Source organism: Pleuronectes platessa, chromosome 11 (assembly GCF_947347685.1).
Source record: "Pleuronectes platessa chromosome 11, fPlePla1.1, whole genome shotgun sequence".
NCBI classification, from domain to species: Eukaryota; Metazoa; Chordata; class Actinopteri; order Pleuronectiformes; family Pleuronectidae; genus Pleuronectes; species Pleuronectes platessa.
The window spans coordinates 20041386-20053882 of NC_070636.1; the positions used below are offsets into that span (position 1 = coordinate 20041386).

General features: G+C 41.3%; 1 protein-coding gene across 2 annotated transcripts in view; it reads right to left on the bottom strand.

Moving 5' to 3' along the window:
* Nucleotides 1-29: 29 nt before the first annotated feature.
* Nucleotides 30-12497, bottom strand: part of rock2a (rho-associated, coiled-coil containing protein kinase 2a) — a 36999-nt gene continuing 24531 nt past the window's right edge. Inside the window, exons 17-32 of one of the 2 annotated variants that reach the window (XM_053433816.1) lie at nucleotides 11484-11643; nucleotides 10617-10777; nucleotides 10234-10418; nucleotides 10038-10107; nucleotides 9013-9116; nucleotides 8667-8853; nucleotides 8399-8492; nucleotides 8216-8310; nucleotides 7487-7678; nucleotides 7191-7359; nucleotides 5887-5957; nucleotides 5706-5794; nucleotides 5485-5563; nucleotides 5082-5349; nucleotides 4348-4561; nucleotides 30-1667 (exon numbers count right to left, since the gene is read on the bottom strand). In XM_053433816.1, the coding sequence (XP_053289791.1) occupies nucleotides 1664-1667; nucleotides 4348-4561; nucleotides 5082-5349; nucleotides 5485-5563; nucleotides 5706-5794; nucleotides 5887-5957; nucleotides 7191-7359; nucleotides 7487-7678; nucleotides 8216-8310; nucleotides 8399-8492; nucleotides 8667-8853; nucleotides 9013-9116; nucleotides 10038-10107; nucleotides 10234-10418; nucleotides 10617-10777; nucleotides 11484-11643 (2142 nt within the window). In that variant the 3' untranslated portion in view covers nucleotides 30-1663. Of the gene's footprint in view, nucleotides 2745-4347; nucleotides 4562-5081; nucleotides 5350-5484; nucleotides 5564-5705; nucleotides 5795-5886; nucleotides 5958-7190; nucleotides 7360-7486; nucleotides 7679-8215; nucleotides 8311-8398; nucleotides 8493-8666; nucleotides 8854-9012; nucleotides 9117-10037; nucleotides 10108-10233; nucleotides 10419-10616; nucleotides 10778-11483; nucleotides 11644-12497 lie in introns of both variants that reach the window. The other variant, XM_053433818.1, reaches the window with a different exon arrangement.

Genomic DNA, 12497 nt, shown 5'->3' on the forward strand with positions numbered 1-12497 from the left:
ATCCTGGAGAAATAATCTGAAACCAAAAGGCACATCCATGTCTTTATTGTTGAAGTGGTTATTATTAAAGAGCTGTTTGGTAGCAAACATGCAATCTGGATGTAGAGCCCTTAAATACAAAGTGGACAAGGCTGTATAAATAATATGTGCACTGTATGGCATGTAAAATATATACTGTGTATATTTATAGGTATAAAACATGCTTCTTGGTTAAAGGAGAGCACTCAGCACACACACACACACTCTCACACACTCACAGTTTACTCTCCAGCTGCTATATAACCCACATACACACAACAATGTGCCCAAACTCAGAGTTTGGTTATTTTTAATACAAAAATATCAGGACAAACACTTAAAAAAAACTTTCAATGGAATAGTGCTGCTCAGTATTTGGACTGATGGGACATGTTTGCATACCTTCAATGTTTCTGCTTCTCTTTGATAAATTCCCCTTGTTTCTTACTGTGAGGAATGACTTAAAAACTAGGTGTAACTGGTGGAGGCCTGTGGGTGACAGCTCTCAAGTGTGAGGCCTGAAAAGGCAAAACACATGCAGGTTCACTCAGAGCAGGTGGTGATGAAAGGAGGCTTCAGTCAAGTATATTTGGAAGTAATACAATGCCTGTGTGTCATCTCTGGTAAAAGCCCAGATGTACATTCAAAAAAACACAACGGAGCCGAGCTCGGATCAGAGAAGCATGAACGGTGCACCCCCCCAGAATTCAGTAAACAACAACCCTCAAAACCCACAGTGCAGGTTTGATTATGGGATTGTGAGGATCTCCATCTAATGCCATTCAGAGCAGGATTGGGTTCACTTGTAACCGTTACTGGAATCACGACAAACGACAGCAATCCAGTGATTCAGAGCGCGCCACAAATCAGAAATCTGAATGAGGGGCACTCCAGGAGTTGTCTGCTCGAATCCGCGAGGAATCTCACACTCCTTCCCCCGCCTCACTGACTTTCCCAGAAGTCACAGCTTGTTTCGCTTTAAGTACCTCATTCAAGTTTCTGCGACCCAGTGTGGACACGCCCCTGAAAGCAGAATGGTGAGAAGCAGGAAGCTACAATCAATGTTAAAGAGTTTGAATAAGTACAGATACTGTATCTAGGATCAAGTTCAGCCGTGGGTCAACTAAATACAGAATTTACTATCTTCTGAGTGTAGTGTTCCCCCATTAAAACCTTAATCATTTAACACACAACAATGTCCTTTTTTTCTTATTTGGCCACGAGATTTCCAAAAGGTGGAGTCAAGAGTTTTCCTGTTGGGTCCTTAGCTCAGGCAGCGTGTCTTGGTGAGAAGTGTTGAGGTAAGAATAATCCCCTTCTTGTCAGCCCTAGTCGAGTTTATAAGAGCTCTCTCGTGTTGCGTGGGCTCCTCCAGCCCCCTCCCTTTAGAGACACCCATGTGTCCTCGTCTCAGGCCTGGGAGAAGACTTCAGCTCATAATTCAACCGCTGAAGTTCGGTGAAATGGTAAAAAACTGACTTTGTGACTGTCACAGGCTGAAGCAGGACAGGGGGGGTGGGGGTTGTGGAGAAGTGATGTGGAGTTCAGTGTGCTGATCTGCAAACAGAGCTTTGTATACACAGTCTTTGATTTAGGAGGAAACACATCCCACCACCTCGAAGATGCACCACACTCCCAAGCAAGGTTAACTGGAAGAGGAGAGACAAACAGATGCAGGGGTTAGTACGAGCAAATCCTGAACGAGACAGCAAGAAGATTTAAGATTTAAATGACATCAACTGAAGAACCCTGCATCACTCGTTCTACCTTTCATCCGTCTTCAGACCTTCTACAGTTAATCTATGCAGGATTCCCTGGTTTATTCACAGACCTTACACATACACACCTGTCAATAAGAAACCACAAAGCCCTCTTTTTTTCCATAGATACCAACTCAATACCAACGGTGAAATGTGTGAGAGATTCTGTTTCTGACACTTTAAGATGTCAAGTACTGCCCAACCAATTATGTGTTTCTTAAGACCATTACTCATATTTGCGACATGAAATATAAATATCATATGAGCAAAATCTCAATATATTGGCTGAAATCTGTTTTAACTTTATTGTTGGTAGATATCCTTTACATTTTCTAAGAGAACAGTTAATCAAGTTAGATTCTGATTTGGACATTTTACATCAGAAAAATAAAAAGCTCTTAACAAACATATCAGCAAACACATTTGCAACTATCTAAAACCACAGGTATAACAGGCTCTGGCGTAATAGGACAAGGTATAGAATATTTTATTTTAATAAATTTTATTGTAAACAATTATAAAGTAACAACATTTAAAAATCCTGAGAAGATGTAATATGTTGCATAAGTGCATGTGCAAAAAATACAAAATAAATTGATAAATTAACCTATAAAACAGTGCAATGTGAATACAAATCTCACCCAGAGGAAAATGCTTCCCTTTCAAACAACCAGTAGTGACGTGACCCCAGTTATCAGGTGAGCAGCCAAATGTTTCCTTAACATGTAAGTTACATGCACTGGGTCAAATGTAGAGTGAGTGCGAAAACACAACCACCACCACAAACAGACAGACAACCAGGACTGTGTCCCCACATTCAGAGAAAAACACCTCTTCTCAGGAAACAAGTTTTTTACAGGAAAACGTGTGGCTAAGGAAGTAAACGTAAAGGGAAGTCGTCATTTGTACCAGTGTCCAGTGTTGGAATCTCCTCGGCTTGTTTTGAAGCCGTTTGACCTGCGAGGACTGAGGTCAGAGAACGCAAGGTCACATCGGAGAGGCAGTTTTAAGCAAGTCAACAGGACAATGTGACCAGACAAGAGCCCATTGGTCCCAAGCAGCTTTAAAATTATAAGATGTATGTTTCTGTAGCTGCTGTGGACAGACATCACCCCGAAGAAAACATCACTTTTATGGGTCTCGTGTAAGAAAACCAGGCTTCATCAATAATAGGTTTCCATTTGAAAAATCGATCTTTGTCAAAGCAAGTTTCTGGGCTACGTATCAGTTTAAATCCCTTACTAATACACCTGAAAACTCATCACTGGACCACTCATGAACACTTGGCATGCGAATGCCAGTGTAAACAGGTTGGTCCAATAGCGCATCTCCTCACATGCAAACAGTGTTCACAAAGACAACAGGGTCAGCAACGCTTGTAATCGATTTTTCATGTTGCGTTCTTCACTTGTAGCCGAGGATAATGCCAACTGTTTTCTTCTAGAAGGGGGTCATCTTATCATAAGGTTACGTTGTGACTCAAAAGACCCAATCAGCAAGAGGTTATAATTCTCTATGCCATTGTTTCTGTCAGTCCAGACAAAAGCGCTGCCCCAAAGTTTTCACACAAAAAGGGACCAGCACCGTTTCCAAATGTCTCTAGACTTATCTGTAGCTGAGTTGATGCATATTCAAATGAAAAAGTAATAGTGTGAATGTACCGAAGCAGCAGGGGGTCTAAACACTGCACTCCACTGACACTGAAATCACAGCAACACACTGCACACAGTGTTACCACATGTGGTCATCAGAAATGAATTGAGGAACAGTCATCATCGATATCATCCAATGCCCAGTGCCAGTCCTGGAGACCGAAGGCATCCAATCTGAAAGGGGAGAGGAGTTCTGATGGCCAGGTAACAATCACTGCATTATCTGTAAACCCACTTGGTTCTGGCAGCCGCTCTCATGTCACGTAAAGGATGGTCCTGAGGGACACAACACAACTAGCCCGGGGACGTGTGAAGAAAACATCATGCACACGCAGAGAAGAAAAAAACAACTCATCGTATTAATGCCTTAAATGATGGCATCACGAACACTGCTTTAGGGAACGTTTGACCTTTCTAGTAAGTGTGTGCACTGAAGATGGGAAGTTATTAGGGATCGGCCAATCAGGCCAGGAGGTATGTTTGAAATGGCTGAAGGCTAACAGTGGCCAAAAAAAGGACAATTTGAGCCAGAGAAGTCAGACTAGAATTAACCTTGACCAGAGGATATAACTTCAGAGAAATCAACTATAGATGAAATAATGGCACATTACATCAACAAGTCTCTCAAAGCCAACAACTGCAACACTGATCATTTACATAATAAATATGTCTTTAACTAAGAAGCAAATACGTGACCCCTACACCATTATACCCTGACAGATAGTATTTTCTAACTAGTGTGTTTTAGATCAGAAAATATATTCTTGGCTCACTACTGACCCCATGTGTAATCTGACATAAATGCATAAAGGACCAATATCAATCTGGTGAATGTCACTAAGAATAAAATTTTAGTTTTAAATTGTATTTATTTATGTCACAGTCATCCAGTCCCACTCTCCCCTCTGCACGTCTACCTGCTCTTGCTGGTGGGGAGCTGTCGACTGGGCCTCCTCATGGACTGGCTGGGCTGCACCTTCATGGAGGCGCGTGGCGAGGAGCGTGCAAAGTGCTCTGGCGGCGGAGGCTTCTTGGGAATCTTCTTGACCAGCCGGCTCACCCACTTCTGCTGCTCCTCCTGGGTCACGGCGAGCAGCAGCAGGTTTTTGGCCGTTGACACATCGTAGTTAACTAAGGAGAGGAATTTTCTGTTACCTTTAGTATCAGATTAATCACTATAAACAGATTCTGCATGTGTATATAAAGACTTTAAGGCTGGAAGCCTTCTGGTTTGTGTTTCTAGTTTGCCCAATCACATTTGAGTAGGCTTTTGTTGCCCACCAGTAAACGATCTGTGTGGAGAGCAAAAGAGGCTGAACACATTGATCAAACTGCATTGGCTACCGGCTTTCTAGTTCATCCGCATTCAAATAATCTCTTGTTAATAGAGATTATTTTAAATGTTGCCTAGACCTATACCAGCAGCAAAAACAATTATTTGTGTAATAAAAGGTTCAAAATGTGATAAAAGAATCTACACAGACCCTGATATCCGATGACTTCACAGGAAGCCCCAAAAATACTTGTTTGCTGCCCCCAAAGGTAAATTTGTCATCAGACGACAGCCGATGCAGATTGTCATGATAAATCTTAAAGCTGCACTAATGCAGCACCAATCTTACTTCAAAGATTATTTGGGTGTAAATCCTACCTTTGCATGGAGCAATGATCTCCTCCTTCTTGTCCATGTGGTCTTTGTGGCACTTGATGTGGCAGCGCCGGCACTCCAGAGCAGGAGGCGGCTTGAACATGTTCCACAGCGGCTTGGTGCACGCCTCGCAGTTGGTGGGGAAGTGGTAGAGCGTGGGGATGAACTCGTGGCCCTTGTGGCAGATGTAGCTGGACTTCTCTCCGATGGGCAGCGGCTCCACAGGAAACTCAGGCTCCTTTTTGCACTCCCCTTCATTGGCATAAAGAATCTGGAGAATGTAGAAGAGGATGGAAGGGTTTGACACTCAAAAATCAATCAAACATCAATTATTGCTCAGAAGTTTGGTAAATAATACATAATATTTATTCAAAGGTGACTTTACTGAAGCAGAGCTGTGACTGACCTGGAATATCCTGGGGATCTCTTTGGCGTCAGCACGGTACACATCGGTTTGAGTGACAGGCCTCACATGGAAGAGTTTGCTGTGTGATGGAAAATAGTCTCGTTAGATCTTCTTATCAAAACATCACACAACACACAACAAGCTGCAGCATCTTAATACAACACTCAACATCACTACAATGCATAAAGTGACAGTGATAATAAGTCAGGTGTCACACTCACTCTATATCCAGCACCATGTAGGGGATGGACTGCTCTCGGTCCTGCTCGCTGTTGTAGAAGAGAATCTTCTTGCTGCTCACGACAACGTACTAGAGGCAGAACAGATATTGTAAGAAAACATGTGTCTCAAGGACAAATAGTGTTGTACTCCAACAAGCTGCTCGCTGGTCTTCAACCATACCTTTTTCACCCATCCGAACTTCTTGGTGTTGTTTCTCACAGGGAGAGAGAGCCAACCTTCAAGTCTCGATTCTTAGTGACAGAAAGAAAGAGTGCGAGATGTTAAATATTGTATTGAAGCACATTGATCTGCCAGTTTCACTGTAAATTAGGAAGGCAAAGAGGTTAGCTGCCTTTATTGCTGTTTTTGTAATAGAATGGGAGCTCAACTTTCACATCATAGCAGTGAACTGGTCGTTTTCTGTCCTGTGTAATGCTTTGTACTTCCATGGATCCCAATCCTGTATATTAGGGCTGCCCCTAAAAGTCAAAGATTGACTCATCCGTCAGACACCCATCAGGGGAGAGGGATTAACATCCATCCTGAGAAATCCAATCACAAGTGGCCAGCGCTAAGAAGGTCTGTTCACACCTGACATTAAAAAGCCTCCTGAAGGAATCTCCTGATACCTATTGTGATCTGATCTCACTTCTATATGCTAACACTCACAAATGTCATTTATTTACAAAGACCAAATTATGTGGTTTTACCTAGTCTGAGCTTCTAGAAGTTTCCCATGTCACTGTGTTTACATTCAGAGGATTACAGCAGAGTAGGCGCATTTGTGTTCACAAAGCGAAACGAAAGTGGCCACATGCGTCTGAGACCACCTCCCGATGTGGTTTGAGTGATCCGATCTTAGCGCATTGATGCATTTGGGGACGTTTGCACCTGTAATAACCGGCTTAAACGGGTCTTAGTGTGGCTTTCACGCTGCTCTCTGGGGTAAAATCATTACATTAGGATGTCTGCAGCAGGTACAGGCAGCTGTAGAGCCTGGACCCAGACTGAGTCTGAGAGAGCAAATTCAATACAGCAGTCTGTAACTAAGGTTTGACATTTATAGTTGGCAAAAAATGTCTGTGCATTTCCAATGTGTTGCTAGTTTAGTTAGAGATAACTTGGCTTGTTTTCTATATCACATCAACATGTCCTGCTAACCCCTGCTGAAGAAATTAGCAGTTAACAGTGCTGCTTGATATTCCACTAAAAATAGGAAAAATATCATTGCATATTTGTATTAAACTTCCAAATCAGATACTGAAATTCTTAGCTGAAGGTCAGTAAACTAGCTGCAGTAAAATAATCATAAAACACACAAACTATTTTTTGTGTCTTCACAAGCCCAAGGCTCTTGGAACTTAAAACACTTTTTATTTAGATTTCTATAACAGTTTTATTTTATCATCAAGGACAGCAAATCTATTTAGTATCCGTGGTATGAGGCTGGCTTTATGGATTGACATCTTTAAGAAAGCTCTTACCTGCATATGCATCATCAGTTTCAAACTCTGGTCCACTGCTGACACTGGCGGAGTCCATTGATTGAACGCTGAGTGTCTGCAGGAGGTTCCGCAGCTGCTCGATATCGCTGTCCTTACTGTCCAGGGCCATCTGCAGCTCGACACGCATCTGGCTCTCATCGGCCAGTTGCTGCCAAATCAAAAAACAGCCTCAGACACAAGGTCCAGTCAAAGAAACAGGAGAGGAAAGGACAGGAGGCACTGTGCTGCACATGCTCAAAGTTTGTGGGAAGTCAGGCTGTGGCTGTGCTACCTACCGCTTGCACCTCATTGATCTCTCTCTGGTATTTGATGATGGTGCTGTTGAGCTTCTCCTTCTCCGACCTCAGCTCCAGCTGCAGCTTCCTGTTCTCCTTCTCCTTTCGCCGCATGTCTGTGTCATTACCACGGCGACTGCCTCCACCACGGACCTCCTTCCTATTCATGATCTCTGCCAGCTTGTTGACGGCCTGTAGACGGACACGAGAATGACATTTCAGATTGTTTTGACAGTTAAGTAGTTTTAAGAGCTTCAGGACCTGGGGATGGTGTTTCCCAGAGAAATAACCGGCATCCAGAATCTTAAAGTTAGCTATTTCATTCTCAAGTAAGTTGTTGTGTATGCAAGAAACTGAAAGTAAATCACATGCATTGTATCATGAAGCTGCCGATTACCTGTCACTCTGTTTTTTTTTTTCCAGAATTCTTTTAAATTAGCCTTTATTGTACCGCAAAAAAAATATTTCCTGTGTCATTGTTTAGTAACTTCCTGTCAGCACGACATTGCCGATATGAGCAGACAATTGTTTTTTATACTTGGACTCAAAAATGCACAAAAGTACACGCAAATCTACAAAGAATTTCTGAATTTGATATATTTTTTTTTTTCTATGCAAACTTTCACAGTCTCTGTCAACTTCTCTGTTCCTGCTCTCAGCTCACTCCCCCCTCCCCCTTATTAAATCACACTGGCATCATCATCTACTCTTGGGGTTAAAATGACTTACCTGAGTTTTCAGCGTCCTCTCAGACTGCAGCTGCTTCTCAAACATTATCTTACTCTGGCAGATCAGCTGCTCCCAGTCCTTTGACTTATCGGACTCTGAAGAAACCAAGACACAAAAATGGATGTCAACCTTGACAAAAATAATTAGCTTGGGTAATATACAAAGTTGAAACATTGTAAACACCTTCTATTGCCTCCTTCAGTTTGTTGTTCATCTCCTCCTTCTCGTTAGCGAGGTTGGCGACGTCACTGGTCAGGGTGCGATTGGCCTCCTCCAACTGCAGCAGCAGAAGAGATATGAATAATGAGCCACATATACTGTCTATAAATGATACTGTCTGCCACTGCTATCTGTCCAAGCACAATACTAGCACTTATTTTCGTTTGCACTGTGTCTCTATAAAGCTTGAGCGTGCGTCTACCTACGCGAGTCAGAGGTTAATGTGACTCACCGAACTGATGGTGATGTCCTTCTCGCTGAGCTCTTGACGATGCCGGGCCATCATTTCCTTCAGTTCCAGCTCCTTCATTATTTTCTCCTTCTCCAGGTCGGAGTACTGCTCCTCGGCGATGGAGCGCGCCAGTTGCTCTGAGTCCGCTTTTGTCAGAGTGATCTCAAGCTGAGCTGCCAAAGAGTCCCTGGAAGAAATCGAAAATGATTAAATAAAATCAACAACTGGACAACTACTAATCACTAACAGAGAACATAAACTTCTCATTCAGAGTTGTTAATTAACGATTTAAGTAAATTGGATTGTCTCATTTGTTTAAAATCGATTTAACAGATAGTTAAAGCACCTCTCCTCTTGGAACTCCTGCACAGACTGCTGGACATCTTTGTGGAGTTTGTTCCTCTCTTCACAATCTTCCTTCAGTTCACGCACCTGGGTCTTATACAATGTCTGAGAAACACAGGAAACCGATCAAATACACCTCACACTCTCAGACATTACAGTAACATATTATTACACAGATGTATGTACTGGCAGTCTACCCCTGACATTCACCACAGCAAGAGAAGGAAAAGTTTCTTAAATGCATTTATGTTGTTCCTGAATCTTAATGAATAAATACAGTGCAACCTTCATCCTTACGACAATATTTTAATTTGAAAACAATGACAACAGTGTCAGCAACGCTCGTGATGGACTATTCATGTTGTGTTGTACACTGTTAGCCGGGCAAAATGCTTGTTGTTTCCTTCCAGAAGTTATAGGACCCTAATGAATTAGCAAAGGCTACGTCACAGGTGAAAAGACTCAATCAACAAGCAGTTGCGAGAGTCTACGTCATTGTTTCCACACATCTCAGCATGCAGTTTTGAAATCAAAATAGGGCCAGCAGCCTTTCCAAACTCCAAACAAACGCTTTAGGGGCTCTAAGATTTTAGAGGAAATAAGGCATATCCGTAGAAGAGTTGATGTATTTTTAAAACGTATTAGTGTGGACTTAGCCTAAATTTAGTTCTAGGGAATTGTTTTACCCTAAAAAGTATCTGGTCAGGAGGTGGTACTTGAAAGTAGAGGAAACTTTGGGGTGGGTCTTTCAATGCTGAAGATGCCTGTTGCAGCTTATTCCAGTTTTTAGTCTCAGATTAAAATGTTCTTGCATTTTTGGCGGAAATGTGGCTTAAATCCAAACATATGTGACAAATGGAACTCTGGTTCAATCCACATGACAACGTGCATAAGCTACTGAAGTAAAAGGAGCATCATTCTGATGGCACTTTAGAGCACACACACACATAACATTAGATGCAGAACCATGATGGGACACTCTCTTTCATTTGACATTGGTAATTACAGAGTAGAATAAAGACTCACAGAAAAATACTGTTCGGCTTCTAACTGGTCCTGCAACTCCTTCATTTGCCCGTCTGTGTCCTGTCGTTCTCTGTAAACCAAAACCAAATCATTATTCACCATCCTCGCTCAGGCAGCATGATAATCACAGCATGTGACTATGATGGCTTGAATAGAGAGAAGTGCGAACAAGGAGAAAAGTAGAATGTAAACTGACTTGCGCAGCTCCTGGTTCTGTTTCTCCAAGCTGCGTTTAATGTCCAGCAGGTGGTTGGTTTCCTGTTTGAGCTGTTTCTCTGAGGTTTTCAAAGCATTGAGCTGCTGGTTCTGAGACTTCAAGTCGTTCTGAGTCAGGGTTCTCTTCTGGATCTCCTGTTCGATCTTCAGGGTCAAATTCTTTACCTGAAGGAATAGTTTTGTTTAGAATACTGAATGTTTTTTTTTATAATTACAATTAACCTACAAATGAATGACAGTTATTCCTCTCCACCTCAGAATTGTCAAACTGTTACATAAGGTGTCAGATTTGTTTTCTGTTGGTGGCATTTAATATGTAAACATACACTTCCGTGGTCTGTAGCACAGAATATAAACACTCACCTCCTCAGTGAGGCGGTCCTTATGTCTTCGCAGCTCATCTAGTTTCTGTAAAGCCTGTTTATAGTCACAGTCCATCATGCTGCTGTGTTTCTCTAGCTCCAGGATTCTGTTCTCCAGACGCAGTTTGGCTGATCGCTCCTCCGCCAGCTTCTGCTCCATCTCTGCATCAGGGTTAAAGACAAGAGGAGATAATGAGGTTGTGAGGAAGACAATGAGTTTAATTTAAGGTTTTTACACACTGGCTAATGGACAGCAGGAATGCAGACAAAATAATGTAATGCAGCCTTTAAGACCAGCAATAGATAATATATAAATATATATACCGGTCAGTGTTTTTATTTATCCCACAAAAACAACTTAACCGAATTTTTTTTTCACTTTCTTTAACATTGCAAGATATTGCATTTGCAGCATTTCATTATTTTTATTGATCATAAATGTATTTTCTTGCATTGATGGGATTTTGTATTGACAGGTAAAAGGTTAATTATATGTATATGTCACGATTAATTAGATTAGTTTGAAATTTGGTGCAGCCTGATTGAATTTAAGGAGACCATTGGGCCTTGTTGGAGGTATGCGCTCTACTGAGTGCCTAGCTAAATATATATTAATATCACAATTTCAATAACCAAAGACCCAGTGGATGACCAGCCTCATAGAAATACTTAATTATATCAAATTACGGAATTAAGAGACGAGTATTTAAAACGTTCCCTTTTTTCACAAAGTCAGGGATCATTTCAGGAAGTTTGATTCATTTCTAAAATCGGTCTCCTTCACAAGATGTATTGCCTGTTACCATCAACACACTGTTGAAGTAAAGAAGAGCACATCATCCAGGAAACAAAAGGTCGGCGCCCTCACCCTTCATGGACTCTGACTTGGCTCCTTCGATGGTAACTTTGATCTTGCTCTTGTCGGCCAGCATTGCCCTGGTGGCCTTATGAGACGTCCCCTCCTGCTCCAGCTCCTGCTGCAGCACCTTCAGCTTGTAGGTCAAATCAATCTCTTTGTTGCTCTTCTCCTGGACAGAGACATAACAAGGAGACACATGATGTGATGAACTCAATGACACTCCAGTAGCAATTCATCTGGGCATCACAAAAACACTAACAGACACGTAGGCGTTCTGAAGCTCAGGAATGTCTGACATCATGCTGTTAACATATTTTATTATTATAGTATATTGTAATATTTTAATGGCCTGATCTTATCTATAATGTTAGTGAACAATGTTATAATGCAATAAAAGGGCAGCTTGAATTGTTCAGCGAAAGAAACTACCAGTAGCTGTGGAACATCTGTTTGTCTGTTGCTTTATTTTGACCTTAGTCTTAAATTAATCTGTTTAACCTTTAATTGCACTGCATGCATTTTTTGTCTGTGGAGCACTTTGTTAACATGTTGTTTGCAAGGTGCAATGCAAATAAAGCTTATTATTATAAACGTGCATTTCCTAAATTAACAATAGAATAAAAAGTAGGGCAACGATGATTTTGCGAGTTATATAGCAATTATGTCGTCACTCTTTCTATAATATCTAAAGAATGAGGTTTTAATCATTGAATCATTGAGTAGATAAAAGTCTGTAGTGAACTTTGTAGTAAAACACATCATAAGGACAAACCACCACACTGGATAGAATGCTTCAATAAAAGAGTTTTTCATTGATGCTAAATAACTTAAAAGGTTTGGTGAATAAAAAACAATTGGAATGTAATGTAATATAGGGCTTGTGTTATCTTAGCAGTTTATTTCGATAATTTAAAAAATAAGATGATTGGAAAATAACGAAAACAACATATACTATATTATTTTTAATGTCTGGTGTAAAGGAGACTTCACATAGATTAGGCCTTCCTTAAAATGCTAAACAAT